The 24,609-nt window shown below is 51.7% G+C and overlaps 1 protein-coding gene across 3 annotated transcripts; it reads left to right on the top strand.

The window, feature by feature from the left end:
• The first annotated feature begins 64 nt into the window (after nucleotides 1-64).
• NLGN3 (neuroligin 3) lies at nucleotides 65-24,312 on the top strand. 3 transcript variants are annotated; one of them, XM_061409790.1, is made up of 8 exons: nucleotides 65-1,838; nucleotides 4,345-5,001; nucleotides 5,625-5,684; nucleotides 9,577-9,636; nucleotides 11,278-11,427; nucleotides 18,105-18,290; nucleotides 20,952-21,741; nucleotides 22,379-24,312. In XM_061409790.1, exons 2-8 carry the CDS (start codon nucleotides 4,545-4,547, stop codon nucleotides 23,220-23,222), a joined length of 2,547 nt encoding a protein of 848 aa, XP_061265774.1. In that variant the 5' UTR covers nucleotides 65-1,838; nucleotides 4,345-4,544; the 3' UTR covers nucleotides 23,223-24,312. The 3 variants fall into 3 exon arrangements, with proteins under 3 accessions (XP_061265774.1, XP_061265776.1, XP_061265777.1); XM_061409792.1 differs by lacking the exon at nucleotides 5,625-5,684; XM_061409793.1 differs by lacking the exons at nucleotides 5,625-5,684; nucleotides 9,577-9,636.
• Nucleotides 24,313-24,609: the final 297 nt, after the last annotated feature.

The following is a 24,609-nucleotide window of genomic DNA, read 5'->3' as shown; positions in this document are numbered from 1 at the left end:
GGGCTCTTGGAAGGGTGTCGGGGCTGGACCAGCAAGTCGACACCTTCATTCTCTTCAGATCATCTCTCCTGTTCACCTTCCACCCCCTACATTTCTGAATTCTAATTGGGTTGCTACCATCTCTTCCTTTTTCTAACCTGGTAATATGTTAAGACTTGGAGCCTTAGTCTCTCAATAAGGGCAGCTCATATTCTCATCTAGATGGTGTGGCTTCTGTATAGCTTGTCTCCATGGAGGAAACACTGCTGGGATTGGGGAGGAGCCACTGGACCAGGGGAAAAATCACTGGAACCTGATTCTTCTTCTACCCACCCCACACGCTGGGTTTTGAATAAGCTTCAGGGTGGGGGGTGGGGGTGACAGACACTGCCTATCCTTTGGGCCACCTTGTATGGTCCCCATCATGCACCAAGTGATGTCCTAGATAGAGAAGTTCCCTGAGTCACATTTCTGGGACAAAACATTGTCCTCCATTGGTAAGTGTTGCCATCACATAGGTGGTGGAAGGGCAGAATGGTTCCAGGAGGAAAAGAAACCAGTGAAGGGAAGCACCCTTTTCTCTCTCTGCTGTGTTACTGGAACTGTTTGTTTTCATACGACCCATCTTCACAGTTACCCAGAGTGACCTCCTCACTCCCATCTTATAGTAGAGAAAACCCAAAAATGTTGCTCCAGAGACATTTGGAACTGTGGCAGGGCCATTTTCAGTACCCTTGCCTTCAGGTTTGGGGCTCAAGATCTAAGACTATCCATGAGAGGCAACTGATTTACTATCATGGAGCCCTCTGGTGGGGCTGGAAGAGGCCAGTCCCAACCTCATAGGTGGGTGGTACCTGATGATTGGACAACTTCAGGATACCATCCAGTCCACAGTTGCACTCTAGCACTGGGAACTGTCAGTTGTGCTGGTAAAACCAGGAGCACCAATCAATACCCAAGTTACAAAAAAAAAGTCCCTCTGAGGTCCATGAAGCCCTTGCTCAGATGGGACTTACTAAATTTAAGGGTAGTGTGCACAAGGAGAGGAACTGTCCAACAGGATAAAGTTGAACATAATTGACTGAAGCTTTCTTCTGCCCTGTGTTATCCTGACAGAAACGTTCTGAGGAACTATACGGGTAGAGGCTTGGCTGGGATAAGGGACACTCAGAGGGGCTTCGGATGGGGGGCTAATGAAACTGGACAGGTGCCCTACACACAGAACACAAGACACTGAGACAGCCGGGTCTGGAGTGGGAGAGACTGACATGGTTGGACAACTGGCATGCTGACAGCCAGAGTCTGACATGCCCCAACAGAAAGGAACAATGCTGACCTTTTTGAGAGTGACAGGATGAGGGCAAAGTGCACCCCACACTACACACCTATTGTTGGTGCTTGGGTGGTGCTGGTGCTGAGGAGAGGTGAGGGATACCAAGTGGGCTGGAGGCTGGTCTTCATGGAGTGTGACTGAGGACTCCTGCAGGCAGTGCCTCAGTTTCTCCCTTTGTTTTGAGGTCTCAAGCTTTGAAGGTAAAGTTTGAACTAGCTGCCCTGGAAGATCGTCTATCTGTGATTTGAGGGGTGTGTGAGAGAGAGGATGGGGAGAGTGTGTTTGAGCCTGGGAGGAATTGGGCCATGCCCCAGGACTTGAGCCATCTCTGGCGCAAAAGGAGTTAATGGAAGGGACCGCGCCCCCCCTTGTCTGGGTACGCGCAGCGCGCCCCCTCGGTGCGCGGGCACAGCAGCCAGGCTGCCGGAGAGCAGATCTCGGGGATTCGGGTGCGGAGCCCTTGGCCTGGAAGCGATATGGGTGGTCCGTGGCCCGGTTCAGTCGCTCGCAACAGCCCGGGGAACAGGTGAGGCCGCCTGCTCCGGTCTCTCATCCTCTAGCTGCCCATACCTTGCCCCGATCCTATCCCTTCCCAATCCTGGGGTGCTCCACTTCCCAGCCAATGCACCCCATCCTCAACCCCATGTTCTCCATCGGCACCCCTGACCCCCCCCCTCCAATCCTCCCCCGCATTTCCCCTCCACCTCCTTCCTCCCTGAATCCCGCATCCTTATCATCCTCCCGCCCATGGTCCCTCTATTTCCACTGCCCTGCCCGCATGCTCATCAAAATACCCCTCTTGAGGGCCCCCTGCCCCGTTTCTGTTTTGCACATTGCCAGTCCCCCCTCCCCCGCAGTGCAGCCCCATCCTTCTTCCATCATAGCATCTCACAGCCAGACTCCCTCCCCCACTCTCTGCAGCCCCCCCCACCAACGGAGGCCTTTATCCTATTCTCCCCCATTCCATTGCAGCTCCATCCCCCAATACCATTCAGAACCCGCAAAGCCCCCAGTACTGCAGTTCTAGACACCAGTCCATTCCTGCACAATGCCCCCCGCCCAATACTGCTCCAGCCCAGAATACCCCCCAGATGCTTTCTGAATCCCCGGCTTTGCCACCTCCCCTTGTCTTCTCCCAAATTGCAAGTTGGACCAGGATGGAGATCTTGGCCTTGGGGACTCACAGTGGGTCCTAGGGTACAGAGGGCGTTTGGGGGTCGGTTGATTTGTCTAGGTGTTCATGGGGAAGGGCTGCAGGAAATTGACTCACAGGAGAACAGCATTTGGTGCTCAAGGGTTACTGGAGAGGGAGGCATCTCAAAAGGGTTAATGGAATTTGCGGGGAGGGGCAGCACCGAGGGGGTTAATGGTGTGGGGTGGGGGGGTTGCTGGCGGGGAAGCCGTGTGAATGAGCGGTCTGTACCCCGGAGTTGCCATGGAGACGGTGAATGGGGGGATTGTGTGAACTCAGCTGCGGACTAGCCCCCCCATACACACACGCACACCCACTCCCTCCTGCCCCACCTCCCTACTCCTACCCCTTCCCCTCCTCCCCCCACCCGGGTGCATTCTGGGCAGTGTCTGGGATCTAACCACCCATACTTTTCTCCCCATTTCCTCTGAGCCCCCCCTTTAGTCTCTTTGCCCGCCCTCCCTCCTCCTCCTTTTTCTCTTTCCCTCTTCCTTTCTCTCTCTCTTCCTTTCTCCTTCTCTCTCTCTCTCTCTCTCTCTCACACACACACACACACACACACACACACAGACACACACGCTCTCATTCCCCTCTCTCGGTGGCGGTGGCCGGGCGTTCCCATTCTCCCTCCCCCACCCCTTCAGCCAGTTCTTAAAGGAGCAGGCCTACAATCTTGGAAGGCGGGAGAAATAGGGGGAAACTCAATTGTGTGTGTGTGTGTGTGTGTCCATGCGGGAGTGTCTGTGTGTGCCTATGTATGTGTGTTGACTGTACAGCTGTTGTATCGGAAGGCCTGTGTGCCTCGAGTGTGTTGCTATTTCTGCTTCTGTCTCCACCTGTGTGTCACCATTATGCTGCCTGTGTCCCTGGATATTTACCTATGTGGTATGTGTGATTAGGTTTCAGTGAGTCTCTGTGTGTGTCTCTGAATGTATCTCTCTGTGAGTCTCTGGCTCTGTGAAGCTCTCTGTCTCAGAAGGTGGGACTATATGAGGGGGTCTCTGTGGGTTTGAAATGTATGTCCCTGAGTGAATATCACAGTGTCTGTGATTCAGGCTTTCTCTCTCTCACTCCCTCTTGAGTCTTTGTGAGTTTATTTCTGTGAGTCTCTGAGTGTGTGTCCCCCGCCCTCCGTTGTTTATTTTACACTGGCTGAGCATCAACAATGCCTAGGGTGCTAGGCAGACTTCTTTCTGCCTCAGTTTCTGGCACCCCGTGTGAATTAGAGATAACTACCAGAAAGGACTGATGTTTAAGTATTCGGAAGCAGTGAGGGCTGTGGAGAAATGTACAGGAGGGCCTGGGGACTCTTGTGAATGTCTGTCCTGCCCCCTTCCCTGCCAGAGAGAGAGGGGATCTCTCTAGAGGCCCCTTTGCTTATGTGATGCATATTCCCTTATTCTGCCTTAGTCCTGGAGTGAGGTGCACAATCCTACCCTCTCCTGACGTGGAGGACCCTATGGGGGTTATGGGTCTTGGAGGCTAGGAGCTCAGTGTCCAGGAAGAGTACCCAGGAACTTGAGCTCCACTTCCTGTTCCCCCACATGCTACTCTGGCTCCAGTTGACCCCGATGAACTCCATTGGCTGAGAAGTTGAAGTTGGGGACTGGCAACTTACAGTGGCAACAACTGTCAATCTCTCCATCCCCTTGGCTTTTCTAACCACTTCCCTGGGTGCAGCGAATGGCTCTGAATGGCAGTCTGAGGGTCCTTGGAATCCCGGGTGTGAAGAAACCTTTCTTAACTATAAGAGAACAGCCCGAGCACGGTAGGGCCCCAAAGACCCACTCCACGATCCTCCCAACCATCTTGGATGACGCATACTTCCCTCTTTCCACAGGCCTGTCTGGCCCTGAGGGAGTCCCCTTTCTGAAGCTGTGGTGCTCGGACGACCTGCTCTGTACGTTGCCGGGCACCTGTAGGTGTCCCTCGGGAGTTCAGTTTTGAGGTTCAAGTCAGTGTGGCCATGAAGGGGCTGCCTGTTGGGCTGATGCTGTGACCCTGGAGTCTGCCTCTCCTGCCAGTCCCCCGGCCCGGAACATGTGGCTGTGGCTTGGCCCACCTTCGCTGTCCCTGAGCCCCAAGCCCACAGTTGGCCGGAGCCTGTGCCTCACCTTGTGGTTCCTGAGCTTGGTGCTGAGGGCCAGTACCCAGGCCCCAGCACCCACAGTCAACACTCACTTTGGGAAGCTAAGGGGTGCCCGGGTACCATTGCCCAGTGAGATCCTGGGGCCTGTGGACCAGTACCTTGGGGTGCCCTACGCAGCTCCCCCGATCGGCGAGAAACGTTTCCTGCCCCCTGAACCGCCCCCATCCTGGTCGGGCATCCGGAACGCCACACAGTTTCCCCCAGTGTGCCCCCAGAACATCCACACAGCTGTGCCCGAAGTCATGCTTCCTGTCTGGTTCACCGCCAACTTGGATATCGTCGCTACTTACATCCAGGAGCCTAACGAGGACTGCCTCTACCTGAACGTCTATGTGCCAACGGAGGATGGTGAGTGTGGCCAGGCGCTGTGCCCTCCCTGCTTCCCACCCGCCCCACCGTGTTTGTGGCTGGCATGTGGTCGTGTGCCCTGAAGCATGCATCTGTCTGTCTGTGAAAAGGCTTTTAACCATCACTTGGCTTGGCCTCCCTCTTCCTCCTCCCTGTTCTTTCCTCTCCCAGCATTGTCTGAGCTCCCATGTGTGAGTGACACTGTTACCACAGGATGGGCCTGGCCAGGCCTGAGAGCTTTGACAGGTCTAGGGCCAGATGCTGGATGGGGGTTCCCCGGGGGAGTATGGGTCACTGCTGGCAGCTTCCCCGCGGGAGGATGCTGGCTCCACCGGGCCCCTCTGTTGCCATTCCACCTGTGTGTGTGTGGCCAAGGGAGCTGGGTGTGTGTGGGGGGAAGGGGGCAAGCCTGGTGGGCAGTGCTTAGGTGCCTCCTCTTTCACTAGCTGATGCCTCCTCCCGCGGGGGTCACACTAAGGTAAGTGACAGAAACAAGGAGATGGTGGGACAGGCTCTCTGCCATGTGCCGCCTGCAGAGCAGCTATTGGGGCCTGGGGGGTGGGGGGTGCATGCCCCTGGGCAGAGGCCTCCTGTTATTTTTTAGTTTTTTATTCATTTTACAGTAAAGCGGATTTCCAAGGAATGCGCCCGAAAGCCCAACAAGAAAATTTGTAGGAAAGGAGGTAGGTAGCCAGCCGGCGGGGAGGGAGAGAGAGAGAGAGGGAGGGCTACCTGCCCACCTGCCCTTGCCCCTGAGGACCCAGCCTTCCTTCAAATAGCCCAGGCTCAGGGGGCGGTCAGTGAGCAGGCATAAGTTCCACCTCATCCAAGGGCCCCGGCTCCCCTCAGGGAGGCTCTGGTGGCCTAAGGCAGGTTCAGAGCAGAAGCAGCAAAACCCCGTTTCTTTCAAACTTCCTGGCCCCCAATTCCACCCTAAAGTGTGTGCCGAAGACCAAGCCAGTGCTTTCCTCCAGGTCACCTCAGGAGAAACTCTAAGCCACCAAAATGGAGCCAGAGGCTCTGCCATTTTCCTGGTGAGGGAGCTGCCAACTCATCCTTCCGTGCTCTTTCCCAGGTTGAAAGTTGAGATTCAACTCTCCAGCCCTGGAGCTTAGACCAAACTGTACCCAGGCGTAGCAACCCTGCCACCCTGTCTACCGCCTCTGGCCAGGGCATAGCTGAGTGCCCCCGGCTGGCCTGATGGCAGACCTTGGGAGGTCTCTGGGAACTGTGGACTCTAAAGGAGGCACAAGATCTCAAATTTCAAATTGGCACTCTTGCCAGGAGGAATTTGTCCCCCCACCACCTGTATAATAACTCTTCCTGTTCCAACACCACTTTGTGTTTTTTGCAAAGTATTTGCATACTTACCTCAGAAAATCCACCCCCCCTCCCTTCTCTGGAAGCTTATAAGGCACGAGTTGGCTTCCCAATTTTACAGATGTGGAAACAGGCCCAGGGGAGTGACTTGCTGCTGCTCAAGGCCCCTTCCTTGTTCTGTGGCAGGGCCTGGACCAAAACCTGGGTCTCTTGACCCTCAGGGAAGTGTTCTTTCCACTGTAGCATGTGAGGCAACTCCCATCTGGTCATTCCCACCTCCCCTCTGAAACAAATGGTGAAATACAGATGGGGTGAATCAATTGGAAGCAGTAACAGACTAAGGAACAGGTGGAAAATCACAGCCTGGTCCCTACAACCCTTTGGCAAGCTTGGAGTTTGTTTTCCTTTGAAATCATAGGGCAGGATTCCCCCAGGTGGGGTCATTAGGGACTGGATATTCCCTACTGAGTAAGAATCTCCTGGGAGAAGAGCCCAGAAATGTATATATTGTGCTTTTGATGCACACTGAAGCTCTGAGGGAGGTCCCCTGCCCCAGAGATAAGCTTTCCACCACCTCCCCACACCCAGCTCAGGGCTTCAGTAAAGAGCTCAGAAGGCAATCAGTAAAAACGCTTTTGCATGAATGAAGATAGGAGATGGAGGTACTGCATAAAGAGTATGGGTCTGGGAGCCACAAGCCTGGTCCCATATCAGCTGCTAACTCACAGTGAAACCTTAGACAAGTCTTTTCCTTTGAGAACCTCCGTTTCTGCATCTGAAGGTGGTAGAGGACTATTCCAGTCTTAACATTCCTTTTAACATTCCTTTAACCTGTAAAAGAATTCATGAAGAGGGTCTGTTAAACCTGCTTCTAGTAGTTAGTTGCTTGCTTGGGTGTGGGGATGGAGGGGGAGGCAATGACATTAACCATTTCCTAGGAGCAGTTGATCCCCAGAGCACCAGTAAGAGCCTAGGGCAGTCCAGTCCAGTCCTAAGAATCCAGACCTGGAAGCACCAGTCAAGTTCGAACATTTACCAATCATGATTGTTGACTATGGGCAAGGCCATGTGCTAGGTGCTGTTGGGATGTGGAGGGATATGAGGTAGAGGAAAGATTTAGAAATAACTAAAGACTTGATCGCTATTCTGAAGCTCATAGGCTAGTGTTGAAACTCAGCTGGTTTAGTGAAGCCCCACAGGCCAAGCTGGGAAGTGGGTTCCAGACAGCATGGGAGAGGGCATCTGGTCATTTAGCTGCTCAAATTAGTTCCCTATCCAGGGCCTGTTGGCCATTTGAAACAGATTTTAAAAGCCTGCCTCTTAGGGGAGACCCGTCCCCAGAGATGGTTATGGGGGTGGTGTGTTCAGAGCAGGCAGGGCTGGTTGAGCACCTGCAGCAGCACAGTACTGGACTCGGGGATGGTGGTCTAGCTAGTCCCTGGAGGGGCGGGGACAGGCATGGCAGTGAGGAGTTGCTCAGTGAGTGCTATGCAGAGGGAGCAAAGCATCTGCACAAAGGAGGCTGGGACTGTGCAGCAAGCCAGGGACATTCCCAGAAGGGGACAAAAGGGATGCATCTTTTAAGTCAGGGTCCAGAGTAAGTGAAGAAATTCCTGGGGAAGGTGTGCCCTGTCCCCCCACCTCCACCTTCATCAAATTGGAGGGAATTCATGTTTAAGGATGAGTGATTTCTTGCTGTTTGAGGACGGGGTGGGGCTTTCTGCTGCGTGGGTGATGATGCCCCAGGCCCCACAGGGTTTCTGAGGGCAGTGCTGTCGTCAGGTGTTAAGACGGTAGGCACCACTAGAGGTTCAGAAAGCCAGAGGCAGTTTCTGCCCCTCAGGCTGGGCTCTTGCCCTAGTTGAAAAGTTATTTTATAATTTGAGGGCGGCTCCTGTTTTGATTAATAGCTGTAAGGGAACCCAGACCAGCTGAGAAAGAAAGCTATTTGCTGCCTCCGGGCCAAGAGTATCTGATGTCTTAGACAAGAGGATAAGCCCTGGGGTACCGTAGAATGACCTCTGTTTCCACACACTGATCAGCACCCGGGTGGTGGGTCTTCTTTCTCAAAGCCATTTTCAAGATGAACTTCTTGTCTCCTTAGAATGGGAAGGAGAGTTGGTGCCAGCTCAGCCAGGTCCTAAACTTCTCTCCTCTAGTTTCTTCTTTTCTCTTATTCCCTCCCTTCCCCCTTCCCCATGATCCACCTCTTTTCCTGACTTATTTTTTCCCTTCCCTTTCCCCATCCCAGAAAGGTGGCATGGTGCAGTGGAAAGACCATTGACTTTGGAATCAAGCAGACCTGGGTTTGGATCTCACCTCTAGCACTTCCTAACTGTGTGATCTTAAGCAAGTCACTTTGCTTCTCTGATCCTCAGTTTCCCCATCAGTGAAACAGGAATAAAGATAGTCCCTCCCTCACTGGGGTGTAAGGATCAAACAGTATGGCAGAAGTAGAGTGTCTGGCACATGGTAACCATTCGGTACATGGTAGGAGCTGCTACCATCATTCCTATCTCTGTTTCTCTCTCTCTCATGTCCCTTTCTCCTTTTCCCCTTCCTTCTCTTCCCTCCCTCCCTCTCTGGCTGTCTTTTGATCTCAGAGCAATGCTTGCTGCTCTCAGGCCTGGTTCCTGTGGGCAGGAACCCCATTTGCCATTACTCAGAGCAGGTCCCAGCGAGGGAAAGCTTCATCTCCCATTTTCTCCTGTGGGAATCAGGATCAGTTGAGACCCAGCTTGAGGCTGCCCACTGGGCCCAAATAGCTTAGGACTAGGGTCCCTGGCTCTGCCCTGGCAGCTCACGTCTGTAGCTACATGGTGGTGATGCCACCTCTCACCCTTGGCGCCTGCCCCCACGCTCCAGCTCAGCTGGCCTGTGTACGCATGTGCAGCCCCTTCCACCTGGGAGAAGGCCTTCCCCTGAGATGGTCTCCAGCTCCATGCCCTGGCCCACCTGCTGCTGCCTCCTTCCTAACTGGGAAGGTGGTTGGCTGAGACAGGCTGTTGGGGACAGAGAGGCAGGTAGGGAGGTGCAGTGAGGCCAGCACAGCAGGGGCCTGCAACACCATCATCCTGATGAAGGTCTGGGCCTCAGCCCACCCATTCCCTCAGTTCTTGCCATCCCTCCTGCCTGTCCTGGGCCCAGGCCCAGAGCTGGCTTGCTGGGCCACACTGCAGTCATGCTGTTTTTGAATTCTCTCTCTGTTTTGTTCTCTGTTCTGTGCTGTTGTGTCTCCCCGTGTCTGGTCCCCAGGATCCGGCGCTAAGAAACAGGGCGAGGACTTAGCGGATAATGACGGGGATGAAGATGAAGGTATTTGGGGGCTGCAGGGCGTGGCGGCTGGTGCATGGCACAGAGCCCCTCCCCCTCTCAATGGGGAGAAGCCCCGTCTGTCTGTCTGTCTGTCCGTTGGTGTGTTTCTGTTCCTGTACAAGGCCGTTGGGCTGTTCATCCATCTTTGGCCTGGTCAGCCACTGGGAGTTCCAGGGTGATGGACACGGCTGGCAGGAGCAGGGGACCACGAGCAGAGCTACGGGGTCCCCCACTGCCCGGAGACAGCTTCCTTCCCCATCTTCTGTGGTTCCTGGGCACCTGCCCTGACTGAGCAGCAGGGAGAGTGGAGAGAAAGCAGGACTGAGGAGGGCGGGGGGTGAGGAGAGGCACAGAGAAACCTGAATGGCAGGAGCCCCTGTGTTTTTGTGGGGAGGTTGGCTCCTGGGAGAGGGAAGTGAGGAGTGAGGCAGTGATGACCCCAGGGGCTGGGGAACAGCGCCACCTAGAACCTCCTTGGCCTTCGCCCAGAAAGAGAGAGATGGCCTGGGGTCAGGGGCTGTATTAGGTTCAGGACGGCCACAAGAACCAGGCTGAAACACCAGGCTGAGGCCAATACGCCACAGACCAGGCAGTGGATGGCATAAGATCTTTGGGTGACGGTTGAACCAGTCTTCCTTCCTCCTCAGGAAAACAGGTTGTGTTTGCAGCAGCAGAGAGCATTCCCTTCTACCTCCATGCCTTGGCCCCCACCCCTGGGGGCCACACAGCTCAAGGGGGCCCACTGGTGGCTGGTAGGGTATTCTGGGGCAGTGGGGTGCAGCCCAGCTCCCAGGCCGGGGGTGGGGGTTGTGCTGCAGGTCTAGGAGATCAGCCCTGTCCCCACTTGGGACAGTCACGGCTTGGGAGCAACCACTTAAAAATCCCTTGCTGAGTGGCCTCTGTGGAGGCTCCATCTTCATCTCAGAGCTGACTCGGGGTGGGCTCTCTCATTCTTAGTTCTGCCCCACCTCTTCCTCATCCCCAGTGTTTGCAGCTAAGTCTGCCTGATGTCCAGGGAGAATGGGGTAAATGAGCACATGGTTGAGAAACCATGTCAGTAAGGTCCCCCCAACCCCATCTCTGCCATTCTCTCCCCTGTCCCCACATTTTCCCTTGTTCTCTTCCTGTGCCGCCCCTTATCCCCACACCTCTTGTCTCTGTCTGCACTGGGGGGCCAGCTGCTGCCAATGGCCGTATTTCCATGTAACTGGTCTAGCCTTGGGGGTTTCAGGGCTCCCCAGCTCCTGCTCTCTAAAGCCATGTCAGGTCCCAGGACTCCTGGGTGCCCAGGGCAGGGACTCACTGATCCAGCTAAGGGACCAGCCCTTTCTCTTCCTCCTGCCCTCTGTCCCCCAGGGCTCAGCCACAGCCTCTGTAGAACTCACTGTATCAGGCACACCTGGCTGCCTTCAGCTGGGAGGCACTTGAAACCAGTCTTTAAAAACATCACCAGAATCTGACTTTCTCTGGCCGATGGCCCAAGCTCTGGGCTGAACAGCCCCCTGAGTCCTGCCCTCAGAGATGGCAGTGGTGTCCTGGAACCTGGGATAGCTTTGCTGCCCGCACCCCACCCCAGGGCTGGCGGGGGTGGGGGAGGAAGGGCAGCCTACCCAGCCTGTGTCTCAACCCTTCTCCTTGCAGACATCCGGGACAGTGGCGCTAAGCCTGTCATGGTCTACATCCATGGAGGCTCTTACATGGAAGGGACAGGCAACATGATTGACGGCAGTGTCCTGGCCAGTTATGGCAACGTCATCGTCATCACCCTCAACTATCGGGTTGGAGTGCTAGGTATGGTTCCCTGTTGGATGCCTAGAAGGAAGCCTGAGCTCTCAAAGGAAGGATAGAAGGCTGAGGAGTTGAGAACAAGCCCCTCGGTTCTCTAGCTGGTGCTAATGACGGTGGTCACAAGGTTGTTATCCCATGGTTTTACCCAACTGCTCGGAGCTTACGCACATCCCTAGGTCCTTTCCTGGAATGTTGAGATGCCATTTGAAATTCAGTTCAAACTTCACACCTTCTCTTAGGCCTCAAGCCAGGTCTCTGCTTCCAGATTTTTGCATGGCTGAGTTTTGTAAAATCAATTTATTTTCTGGTGTCCTGTCCTTATCTCTATTCTCCCACCCTCACATCCCTAAACACCCTACACATACACAGGATATTCCTTTTAGTCAGTCACACATCTGCACACCTATATACCCTCACATGTCCACATGGCCCACATCCATCCCCATGTGTCCAACTATTTCTCACCTCCACAAACATACACACACACATCCCTACATCTACATCTACAGACCCCCTCACATATATGCACCTTCTCCCACCACTCCATACACACTCCACACATATATTTTCCCCAGCGCACATATCCAGATACCCGCATACCTCTCTATACTCCATATCCATACCCCACATCTACACAGATTTTTCTCACCTTCCATGCATACACACACACTCACAGGTTCCCTCCACATCACTATATCTACATCTATGCCCATATACACCACACATGCCCACCTCATGCTTCCCTCTACCCCCATAATGCACTCTACACAAAGACCCACACCCTGGGTCCATGCTGCTACTGCTGCTGCTGCTGCTGCTGCTAAATCACTTCAGTTGTGTCCGACTCTGTGTGACCCCATAGACGGCAGCCCACCAGGCTCCTCTGTCTATGGGATTCTCCAGGCAAGAGTACTGGAGTGGTACCCACACCCAAACACCGCACATATGTATATGGGCACAGATGTAGATATAGCAATGGGGAGGGAACCTCTGTGTGTGTGTATGTGTTTGTGTGTGTGTACACATGGGAGGTGAGAGAAATCTGTGTAGATGTGGGGTATGGATAAGATGCGGGGTATGGGTAAGGAGTGTAGAAAGGTGTGGGGTATCTAGATATGTGTGTTGGGGAGACTATATGTGTGGAGTGTGTATGGAGTGGTGGGGGAATCTTCTACACATACACAGATCTATGTCTCCCTACATACCCCACTTCTGTATCCACTCTCCTCTAACATTCACACACACGCATATGTCCCTCAGCTTCCCTACATAAGCAATGTTCCCCTCCCTACACATATAGGAGCCATACCTGCAAGTCCACACCTCCCCACCCCAAAGTACACAAATACTACATATATCCCTCATATCCCTGCTTCCACGTGTACATACACATTCCATGCTCTACATATAATATATGTTCCCCCCCTTATGCTACTGCTGCTGCTGCTAAGTCACTTCAGTCGTGTCCGACTCTGTGTGATCCCATAGACGGCAGCCCACCAGGCTCCCCGTGTCCCTGGGATTCTCCAGGCAAGAACACTGGAGTGGGTTGCCATTTCCTTCTCCAATGCAGGAAAGTGAAAAGTGAAAGTGAAGTCGCTCAGTCATGTCTGACTCTTAGCGACCCCATGAACTAGAGCCTACCAGGCTCCTCCGTCCATGGGATTTTCCAGGCAAGAGTACTGGAGTGGGGTGCCATTGCCTTCTCCGGTTCCTCCTTATACATCCCCCCTTATACACAAACCCACAGACCCCCATGCACATACCCACATGTACACATGTACATATGCACACATACTCTTCCTATACACATCTAGCATATGTATGTCCAATACATACATGTATACATATTCCTACCCTACAAATATACATGCATCCATATACCCACACCTGGTCATCCATATCCATACAAACTCATGCACACCCCACACTTACATACCCCATATACATACACTACACATTTCTTCTACTCTCTCCACACATATATCTCCATATACTCCTATCCCTTACACCACTGTGCTCCCAGACATACACACTTAGTTCTCAAATACCTCCTCATACACACCCTTATCCCCTTCCCACACATACTTTGTTGCCTACGTGCTTATTTTGGAGATTTAGGCTGCCCCTCTGCCCTGTGCCTTCCTTGATAACTGGTAATGCCTAACTGTGGCCAAGGTCTTGAGGTAAACAAGTGCCTCAGAGAGGGCAACCAAGCACACAGGCCTCTGAGGGTGCATGCAGCCCCATACCCTTGGAGTGGCACAAAGAAGCCAACTTCCTGCTTGGAGGGCTGGTGTCCTCAGAGTCCCAGTGTGGGTCAGGGCTCTTTGTCAGGTCTGCAGGCCTGGGTGCTGAACCAACAGTAGGCCTGGCTTCTTCTGGGCTGGTTGGCTGATGGGACCTTATTTTCATATACTTGTGAATATGTGGCTTTGCCTGTTCGAACCTCAGAGACCCCAGAGCTGCATTTCACTTGTGGGTGCAGTTCCATACACAGAAAGGCCACCTCCTGTTGACTTCCCCTTAATACTACATGGGATAGCAAGACATCTTTTGGAGGTTCAGGCTGGAGAAATTATATTCTCTGAAAAAAGTGGAGCCTGCGTCCCCTTCAGCAGATCCAGATACTAGATGTGACCTGTGTGGGGCATCTCCCTGGTCTCTCCACAGACTAGTGGGCTTCGGGTTTTATAGTTCTGCCACTGCTCCTGTGGCTCTCGGAGTTGCTCCAGACATTATGGCAAGGCTCTCGTAAGCTGTTATGTCCCATTGAGAAAGAGGATTGGAGTCTCTGACAGTAAAAATGGTACCATGCAGGTGGCTGTAAACCCACACACTTGGGCTGCCCAGTGCCTGAAGAGTAATGAATATACAAATGTAATCACACACAGATATGCAGGCACACATGCATGGTTGTTGAAGGCCAGAAGTAATTTTGTTACTTTATTTTCTAAATGAGAGTGATAGAAAATGTTCAACTCAGCTGCTTTTAAAAATGATCAACACAAAGCTCCATTCTCTAAGGACCAATGGAAAGCACAGAGAATACTAAGAATATGCTTCAGTTCCAAATTATCTGACCAGCTGGAATGAAGGCAAAGAGAGAGTGGAGAATTGGGGAAATGAGGGGAGAAAAGTAAGAAAGGGAAGGAAAGGATGGTAAAGAGAAAAGAGGATGAGAGTGACACAGAGAAAGGAGGCAGAGGAGAGACTCAGGATTTGAAGTGTCACTTGGGAGCTGTGGGCTGCAAGCTCCCTGTGATATCCTGGTTTGATGATTACTTCACAACCCTTCAGTTGCTCTAATCCTTAAGCTTGTATATCAGAAATTTTTAACCTTTTGGGGAGTCTTGGACCCCTTTGAAATGATGGCCCCTTATCCCAGAAAATCCTTGCATGCATACATACACACACACACACACACACACACACACACACACACACACACACAAACTTACAGAAATTATTTCATGGATCCCACTGAAACTCATCCATGAAATTCAGGTTAAGACCCCGACCACCACCTTACAACCTCCTCTCTTTTGCATAACCAGAACAGCACATCTTGGGGTTAAAAAAAACAGCACATTTTAAAAAATATTTATTTTTAAAAAATAAACATTTGTATTCTTTGGACTTAAATAGTTAATGATCAAAATAATACTACTCAAACCTCAGAAGGAGCCATAAAGTAAGATTTGGCCAGAAGTTTCCCACCACCTCCTGTGTGCCCTTCAGTGCCTGCTCTGGAACACAAATGTAATCAATAAGCCACTGATTGGACTCTGGATACATACGAGTTGTTTTTGTCTCTTGGGGCCAGATATAGAAAATGGGTTTGTCCCTGTTTCTTGGGGATTTTGTTGTATAGCTGAGGCTTTGTTGTTTTGTTTCCCAAAACATGTGACCAGTTTTGGACCTCAATTATATGCATTCATTCACTCTCCTTCCATCAGCTTCTCCGAGCCCTGAGCCCAAACAGACGGTTCCCTCCAAGGTGCTTCTTTAGACATCTTAGGTGATGCACATATTTTATTAGACAATGTCACAGGCGAGTCCATGGATCCCATCCAAGGCAGAGAGGTATCTATAATTTGAAAAGCCCCCACTGGGCTTGAGACCAACAAAAGAAAGGGACCTCAGCAGGATATAGGATGTGGATATCCCTAGGGCTGAGGAAGTAAGGGCTTGCTGAGTTTTCTTTCAGGTTTCAGAACTGAATCCTACATCCTTGCTCAGGTACCTTCAGGCAAACTGAAAACCTGGTAAATGTCAAGCCTTGGGTGACATGCTATCTGGTTTTGATACAGTGTACCAGATTCCCTTGTCTTCTGTTGACAAGCAGCTTACCATGTACTGCAGTATAAACTCGGGCCCAGGGAGACTGGCTCAGATTTGCTCTAGCGGTTTATGGAGTTTGGTGTCTCAGCCCTCATTCTCACATGGTTTCACTGGATGACTGAGTTACTGGGGAACCAGCAGCAAATGCCTGCTCTTCCAAACTGCCAGGTTTTTTGTGTTTGTGGTCAGTGACATTTACTGTGTCATCTGCCTGAGCCTGTTGGATAGAGCACTTCAAGCAGGATGCTTGCAGTAGGATGGTTGACATGACGTCATCCACAAGCTTCAGTGCCTCTTATCCTGAGGTTCATGGGACCCAAGGGAGAAGACAGTGATGCTCAAATCCTCCACTCAGCCCTTTCAGGCCTTTGTTCCCAACCCAGGAAATTGGTACATTTTGGAGAAATCAACTTTACTACATCCAAATGCAGGCTCTCCCTGCTGATTAGGACAGGTGTATTTGACACATTTCACTGAATGATACCTTGGCAAAGACCAAAGCCAAGTCTGCTATTGCCTAAATAAAAGACAAGGCAGAGAGAAAATGGGGGAAAGAGAGAGGAGGGAGGGAGGACAGGCAGGCTAAGAGAAACACAATGATTTTTGCTGGAGGGTCTCAAGGCTTGGACAGCCAGGTTGGATCTTGGTCAGCATACTTTTCAAGACTTGCAGGAGCAACTTCAGCTTGTGAATGGGCCAGACAAGAAGCTGGTTCCCTTGTCTAGAGGCACAAGAGCTCCTCCATTCATCCTCATTCAGGCTTTCTCTAATTCCTTCTCATTTCCTCATTGGGAACCTGGGGCTAAAGAGGGCTTGTGACTAGATCCTGAGAGGAATAACTAAGTACTTTACATACTTAATTGCACCAAAGGTAAATTAATAACATACTTGAAGAGGGTGAAATGAGCTCTTTCACAGTAGCTAGATTCAGAAGGACTCAAGAAAGACAGTGATGAGGTCTTGTGCCTGCTTGAGTCTGTTTGAATTCAGCTTTTGCTCGTGGTCTACCAGGCCCATTGGAGAACTCTCTGTGAGCTGAGGGAGCCTCCTCAAACATGGCCTCCCACAAAGTTCATCCCAGGGGCTGTGGATGAGCTTTTAACTGTGGAGTTAAAAAATACTGACCCAGGTATAGGTTTTCAGTGTGTAAGAGCACCACAGCTATCCACCTGGAAAGAACCTTTCCAAAAGCCTAGGGCAGGAGATGATAGCCTTCCAAGGAGCCTAAATATCAGGGAAGAGGATGAAATGAAGCAGCAAGATCAGACTAAAATGGAAGCAGGGTGGAGTAGGGGGAATATAGGACATCTCTGTGGGATAGCCAGCAGGTGGGTGGGAAGGTAGTCGCCATGGCAACAAGTCTCCATAGCAGCAAATCCCAGCAGGTGGGTGGGAAGGTAGTCTCCATGGTGACATGTCTCCTCAGCAGCAAATCCCAGTGGGTGGGCGGGAAGACCTGTTTCTGTGGTAATGAGCTGCACTGACTTCCCCATTTCTCCACCAGATGAAAAAGATGGTCTAACCCAGTGGTTTTCCAACTTTAGCAGGCATCAGAATTACCTGGAGAGCTTGTTAAACATAGAGATTGCTGGGCCCCACCCCCAGAGTTTCTGATTCATTAGGTCTTGGAGGATGGGGAAATGAGGACTTGCCCTGAGAATGAGGAGAAGGGGGCATCTGAGGCCCTGGAAGGAAGTGGAAATGGACAAGCTTGGACAGGGGGTGCCAGGAGGGCTTAGGGATTATAATCTCTTCGAATCTTAACTTCCTCCAGAGACAGAACAAAGCAAAAAGAGAAGTAGCTATTGATGTATAGTGTGCTGAGCATATCTGATATGCCTATGCTCATTTTATCCTTGATACAACCCTTTGAAGTATTTTATCCCCATTTTACAGGAGAGGAAGCTAAATCCCAGGGATTTTCAATAAGTTGCCTAAAACTACATGGCCAGTAAATGGTAGAGCCAAGGTCCCTGCTCTTTCTACTCTATCTTGACAGGTGCTAGAGTAATGTATCAGTTAGCACATCAAGGCAGAGGATGCTGGATACTGGCCATTTACAGTTCCTGCAGTTTAAGTCTCCCAACTGGAGGCATCCCTTTCAGACAGTCTGGAGACCCCTCCTTCCAAACTGGGGAATGAGTAGGAAGTAGGAAACTGATCTTTCCCAGAGTGATGGTGCTGGACCTTGCAGAAAAGAGCAATGGTTAATGCTAACTGGGTGAAAAGAGCTACACTGCATGCTCATCCTCCATCCTTATGCCCCTGACAGTCATCGCCATCCAAATACTCCATCCCTCCACCTTCACTGTCCTTGTGCCCTTTATTGAATTCAGGTTTCCTGAGCACTGGCGATCAGGCTGCCAAGGGAAACTATGGGCTCCTTGACCAAATCCAGGCCCTCCGCTGGGTGAGCGAGAATATCGCCTTCTTTGGTGGTGATCCCCGCCGTATCACCGTCTTTGGCTCAGGCATTGGTGCATCCTGTGTCAGCCTCCTCACACTGTCGCATCATTCTGAAGGTGAGTAGCTCTTGGAACAGCACAAGAACTAGCCAAGTGCTGGCTGCCGACCCTGACCCCAGGCCCTCCAGGCTCCAGGGTGCCCAGCTTCATGTCCCAAGAGCACCCAGGGGAATCAGCAACCCTCACCTAACAGCTCAGTGTCCCTTTGGGGAGAAAGTGAAAGTGAAAGTCGTGTCTGACTCTTTGTGACCCCATAGTCCATGGGATTCTCCAGGCCAGAACACTGGAGTGGGTAGCCGTTCCCTTCTCCAAGGGATCTTCCCAACCCAGGGATCAAACCCAGGTCTCCCACATTGCAGGCAGATTCTCTACCAGCTGAGCTACAAGGGAAGCCTTCTTTGGGGAGAAGTGGAAAGGAAGTGTTTCTCTAGGGGAAGATGTATATCTCCCAGTATGAGAGAGGAAAGGAGAGAATCCCATTTATATCTTGAGAAAGGAAGGTTCTCCTTGTGATGTGGGAGTCTTATTGAGGAGTGTGGGAGTAGGATGTCTCTCTCTCTTTCTGAAGGGACACTGGCTCTTTTTGGGCCAGGGAAATCTTTCTGTGTGGGAAGGACACGTGACTTCGGGTAGAGCTCTAGAGTGGAAATTAGTTTTTAGGTGTAAGAAACACTCATTCTCGGCCTTCATCTCTGAAGAGCAAGTCTGTGTAAGACAGGAACTGCCCTTGACGGGGGAGACAGGACCAAAGCCAGCATTAAAAACCTGTGGATGAGCTTTGTTTGAGGGGTGGCAAGTTCTTATCACAGTCCAGACCAAACCTCTCCCACCCCCAAGCTGTATGACCCCAGCTAAGGGAGACTTTAATTTTTAGCCTGATGGGAAGCCTCTGCCAGTGACCCTTCCAAGAGGGCCAAATGGACCCTTTTTTGTGTTCAGCAGGAAATGTTCTCTTCACCTGTGGACTATGAGTACATGCTAAGTTGCTTCAGTCATGTCCAACTCTTTGCAAACCTATAGACTGTAGCCCACCAGGCTCCTCTGTCCATGGGATTCTCCATGCAAGAATATTAGAGTGGGTTGCCATGCCCTTTTCCAGGGGATCTTCCCGACTCGGGGACAGAACCTGTGTCTCTTACATCTCCTGAATTGGCAGGCGGGTTCTTTACCACTAGCGCCACCTGGACTGTAAGAGCCCTTTCTACCTCTGAGAGGCAAAGATGAGCTTCTCAAAATAAGTGTCCTTCTCTAAAGTAAGGAAAACCATGAGAGAGAACACAGTTTTTCACTGAAATCCACCTTATGAGTTAGTGATATTCTCACAGGAAGACTTGCATTCTCTCTTTGAAGAAGGCCTGTCTCAGGGAGAAAAATCACCTTTTCTGACCTAGAAATTCTGCCTCTGTCCCTCCAGGGACTCCATGAGGGAAGACTAAGGTGGGAAGTAGGCAACTTAGAATGTGTTCCTAGGTGATGGTACAGGAAGAGGAATTCCTTTTTTCCATCAAGGAGAGTGAAGCGACGAGTGGTGAAGGTGCCTCTGTTTGGACAGAGGAACAGTGCCTCCTCTGACTGGGACTATTTCCCCGGGAGGAGAAAGCCTTTCTTGGTGTGGTGGTAATTCTCTGTGTCATAGTGGGCCTGTGTCCCTGGAAACCTGGCTGCTTTAAAGATTTATTCTCTCTTTCTGTAACTGATTAATGGAGAATAATCTTTCAAAAAATGAGGCTTTCTTATGTAGTCATCTATATTTCTCTCCCTCTCTTTTTTACCCATGCAGACTCCCTTCAACTTTCTTTCTTTCTCTCTCTCTCTCTCTTTTTTTTTTTTTTTTTTTGTGGCTATGTCATATGGCATAAAGGATGTTAGTTCCCTGAGCTGGGCTCAAACCTGTGGCCCCTACATTGGGAGCACAGAGTCTTAACCACTGGAGCACCAGAGAAGTCCCATAAACTCTTTCTTTTAGAGGAATAGAACTGTGCACCTGTGGGCCAGATTTTCCCTTACTTGGGAATGTTGAGGTCAGAGAAAGAATGATACCTTTTTTCCATAGAGGGGAAGAATCATCTATGTTTTGAGTTTGGGGGACTGGCTCCTTCTTAGCAAGGGGAAAATCTGGACCTGAGGCATCAGTAGCTTCAGGAAAAGGAAAGTCCCTGTGGAGGCTACAGTTTGGGAGGGCACATGCCCTGGAGACCTTCAGACCACAGGGCCTTTGCCCTCAGGAATCCTTCCCCAAACTCCCAGAATGTGAAACTCTCTCCTGCCTGCATTTCTCATCCCTCATGAAAAAGACCCCTTTGTGGTGGAAGCGCCAGCTCCCTGGTGGTGTGCTGGCACAGAGCTGGGCCCAGCTGGGCAGGAAGCAAGAGGGGAAGAAAAGGAGAGATAAAGAGAGGGAGCCTAAGGAAACTGATGTCTGGGACCCAAGGGGTTAATTCTTCCTGGCATTTCCTTAACCCCGAAGTTACCAACCATCATCCTAGAATGAGGAGATAAGAAACAGGCGGGGGACCAGTCAGGAAAAGAGCCCAACAACCTCTCCTCTGGTCCTAACCCATCATTCCAGCAAAAGGGTTATTCCTTCTTCACAGCCCATTCAACCCAGAGGGCGACCTCAATAAAAAAGGAATGAAGAGGTGTTTGATCTGTCCCACAGGGCCAGGCCTAGGCCATGAGTGACACGATGATCTGACTTGGTGCTGTCTGTTTTCTAAGGGCTTTTCCAGAGGGCCATCATCCAAAGCGGTTCTGCTCTGTCCAGCTGGGCTGTGAACTACCAACCGGTGAAGTACACCAGCCTGCTGGCAGACAAGGTGGGCTGTAATGTGCTAGACACAGTTGACATGGTGGACTGTCTTCGGCAAAAGAGTGCCAAGGAGCTGGTAGAGCAAGACATCCAGCCAGCCCGCTACCATGTGGCTTTTGGCCCAGTGATTGATGGTGATGTCATTCCTGATGACCCAGAGATTCTCATGGAACAGGGCGAGTTCCTCAACTATGACATCATGCTAGGTGTCAACCAGGGTGAGGGGCTCAAGTTTGTGGAAGGGGTGGTGGACCCTGAAGATGGTGTCTCTGGCACTGACTTTGACTATTCAGTCTCCAACTTTGTGGACAATCTGTATGGCTATCCTGAGGGTAAGGACACCCTGCGGGAGACCATCAAGTTCATGTACACAGACTGGGCAGACCGTGACAATCCTGAGACCCGCCGTAAGACATTGGTGGCACTCTTCACTGACCACCAGTGGGTGGAGCCCTCAGTGGTGACGGCTGATCTGCATGCCCGCTATGGCTCGCCTACCTACTTCTACGCCTTCTACCATCACTGCCAGAGCCTCATGAAGCCTGCTTGGTCAGACGCAGCTCATGGGGATGAAGTACCCTATGTTTTTGGTGTCCCTATGGTAGGCCCCACTGACCTCTTCCCCTGCAACTTCTCCAAGAATGACGTTATGCTCAGTGCTGTTGTGATGACCTACTGGACCAACTTTGCCAAGACTGGGTAAGGAGAAGGTGGGGGTTCTTCTACTTTGGGACCCTAGCGTGCCCTCCCCTTTGCTCCTCTACCTAAACCTCTTCCATCATCTCCCTTCCTAAAACAGTCCCCAAATCTTGATTGGTAACCCCTTCATCCTTCTCCATACATCCCCTTATCTAGTCTTTCATGCCATTTCCTTCCCTTAAAAATTTTTGTGGAGGCTCAGAACTTGGTCAGCATAAGGATCAAGCAGGAATGAGAATTACTGGCATAACTATGGGATTCGAGTTTAGATGGTAAGAAGCCAGGTGAAGTGGGAATAAAGTACATTCAGAAAGCCTTTAAAGGGCTCTTGGAAAAACTGGGCAGCTGAAAAGATGAATGGATGCTCTATAACTTGTGAGAAGAAGCATCCTATAGCTTGATCTCAGAGGATGGGTGCAGGGGAGGATGTGATGGTTTCCATGATGCCATGGGCAATAGGAGTTCAAGGTCTGGGGAAGATGAGGGGTATGGACAGGGTGAGGGACCCCAAAAAACATGGAAATGGTAGGACATTCTGGACTGGGGAAGGGGTTTAGGGCTGGGTGTTAAAGGAAGAATCTGGGCCTTTTCCTCATTACATAGAGTGGTGACCCCAGATTTCCATGTGGTATTTCAGGGATCCCAACAAGCCGGTCCCCCAGGACACCAAGTTCATTCACACCAAGGCCAACCGCTTTGAGGAAGTGGCCTGGTCCAAATACAATCCCCGAGACCAGCTGTACCTTCACATCGGGCTGAAGCCAAGGGTCCGCGATCATTACCGGGCCACTAAGGTGGCCTTTTGGAAACACTTGGTGCCCCACCTATACAACCTGCACGACATGTTCCACTACACGTCCACAACCACCAAAGTGCCGCCCCCGGATACCACCCACAGCTCCCACATCACCCGCAGGCCCAATGGCAAGACCTGGAGCACCAAGCGACCAGCCATCTCTCCCGCCTACAGCAACGAGAATGCCCAGGGGTCCTGGAACGGGGACCAGGATGCAGGGCCACTCCTGGTGGAGAACCCACGTGACTACTCCACTGAATTAAGCGTCACCATCGCTGTGGGGGCCTCCCTCCTGTTCCTTAATGTCCTGGCCTTCGCTGCTCTCTACTATCGGAAGGACAAGCGACGTCAGGAGCCCCTGCGGCAGCCCAGCCCTCAGAGGGGAGCTGGGGCTCCTGAACTGGGAGCTGCTCCTGAGGAGGAGCTGGCAGCACTGCAACTGGGTCCCACACACCACGAGTGTGAGGCAGGTCCCCCCCACGACACCCTGCGCCTCACCACGCTGCCTGACTACACGCTGACCCTGCGGCGCTCCCCTGATGACATTCCACTCATGACCCCCAACACCATCACTATGATCCCCAACTCCCTGGTGGGGCTGCAGACATTGCACCCCTATAACACCTTTGCCGCAGGGTTCAACAGTACTGGGCTGCCCCACTCACACTCCACCACCCGGGTATAGTAGCTCCAGCCCAGAGCACAGCCTATATCCTGGTTCTACCCCTCCCAGATCCACAAAAACACACGCACACACGCACACACACACGCAGACACATGCAGACATCTATGTATACGCACGCACCCACACCCAACAGCAGACCCACGTGCACAAACATAGACAGATATGGACATGCACCCGCATGTGCAACAACACAAATAAGGAAGTAAACCTGAACAAGCCCTTCAAATGGAGACACACACGAGTCCTTGGGAAACTGAGGACCCATGGAACAGCAGCTGAAGCCGGCTCCCAGACCTGACCACAGACACTCCCAGGGAGCCTGAAGCACCAGCTGGATACCCCTTGGTGCTCGCCTTCCGCATCTCTTGGAACTGCACCACCCACCAACTCCAGACTTGGGAGCTTTAAAGAGCAGAGTAGCTCTTTCTCCCTTAGACTTGGTCTTTTTTCTGGGTCTCGTTTTTGTTGATTTTTTTTAAAAAAAAAAATTGGAACAAATGCTTCTCCAACCCATGAGTGCAAAGAGGCTCCGGAAGGGAGGGCTCCAGGCCTAGGTCTCTCTGGCTTTGGAACTCCCATTGCTCACACAATGACTGAGGAACGTGAGCCCCAAGAAAGAAACAGATTCGAGCAAGACCATGGGGGAGAAGGAGGAAGGGGCTGTCACTGGATGGGGTTGGAAGGCCGTAGGGGACAACTCACCAGCCGCCTCTATCTCTGTGGAGGGCTGTGGAGACCACAGGTGACCTGCGTTCCCCAGGAGCATTGGCCTCCCTAGACCAGGGGACCCCAGATTTGGTGAACGAGGTTTTGTGGAGGCCATGTCATTATTGGGGGCCCTGGGTGTAAGCTGGGTCCTACCTCTGCCCTTGGGGTAATGCTCTCAGAAATTCGCCCCATTTTCTTTAGAGTCTCTTTCGTGTATGTCATTTCTCTTTCAAAAAGACGGTGTTTTTTTGTTGTTGTTGGCTTTTTTTTTTTAAAGAAAAGTTCTTAAAACACTAACGGAAACCCATGGAGTTTGTCCTTTGTAAAAATTTTAAACACAGTGTCTTGATATAAAAATAAAAAATCCAGTTAGCACTCCCAACCTGCCTCCCTTGCACAGGCCTTGCCCCGACAGACCTCCTGGCAGGGCACCTCTGCGGGAGAGGACTCGCAGTCTCCCTCTGCATCCTGTGCCTTTAAGCTGATACAAGTCTGGGCAGCTGGCTGCTGACCCCCTGCACGAAGGCCTCTCAAATCTTAATCAGGTTGCTGTCCCCACCCCCACCCTCACCCCCCAACGCTCTGGGTTCCTGCTGCTGAAGCCTTCTCTCGGCACCTCCTCGGGCCTCCTAATGAAACTGCAAAAATAACACTTCCTTCTCCACTGCACCACGGCTTC

Source organism: Bos javanicus, chromosome X (assembly GCF_032452875.1).
Source record: "Bos javanicus breed banteng chromosome X, ARS-OSU_banteng_1.0, whole genome shotgun sequence".
NCBI lineage: Eukaryota > Metazoa > Chordata > Mammalia > Artiodactyla > Bovidae > Bos > Bos javanicus.
The sequence above is the reverse complement of the archived record's forward strand: the minus strand, read 5'-3'. Positions and strand labels throughout refer to the sequence as shown.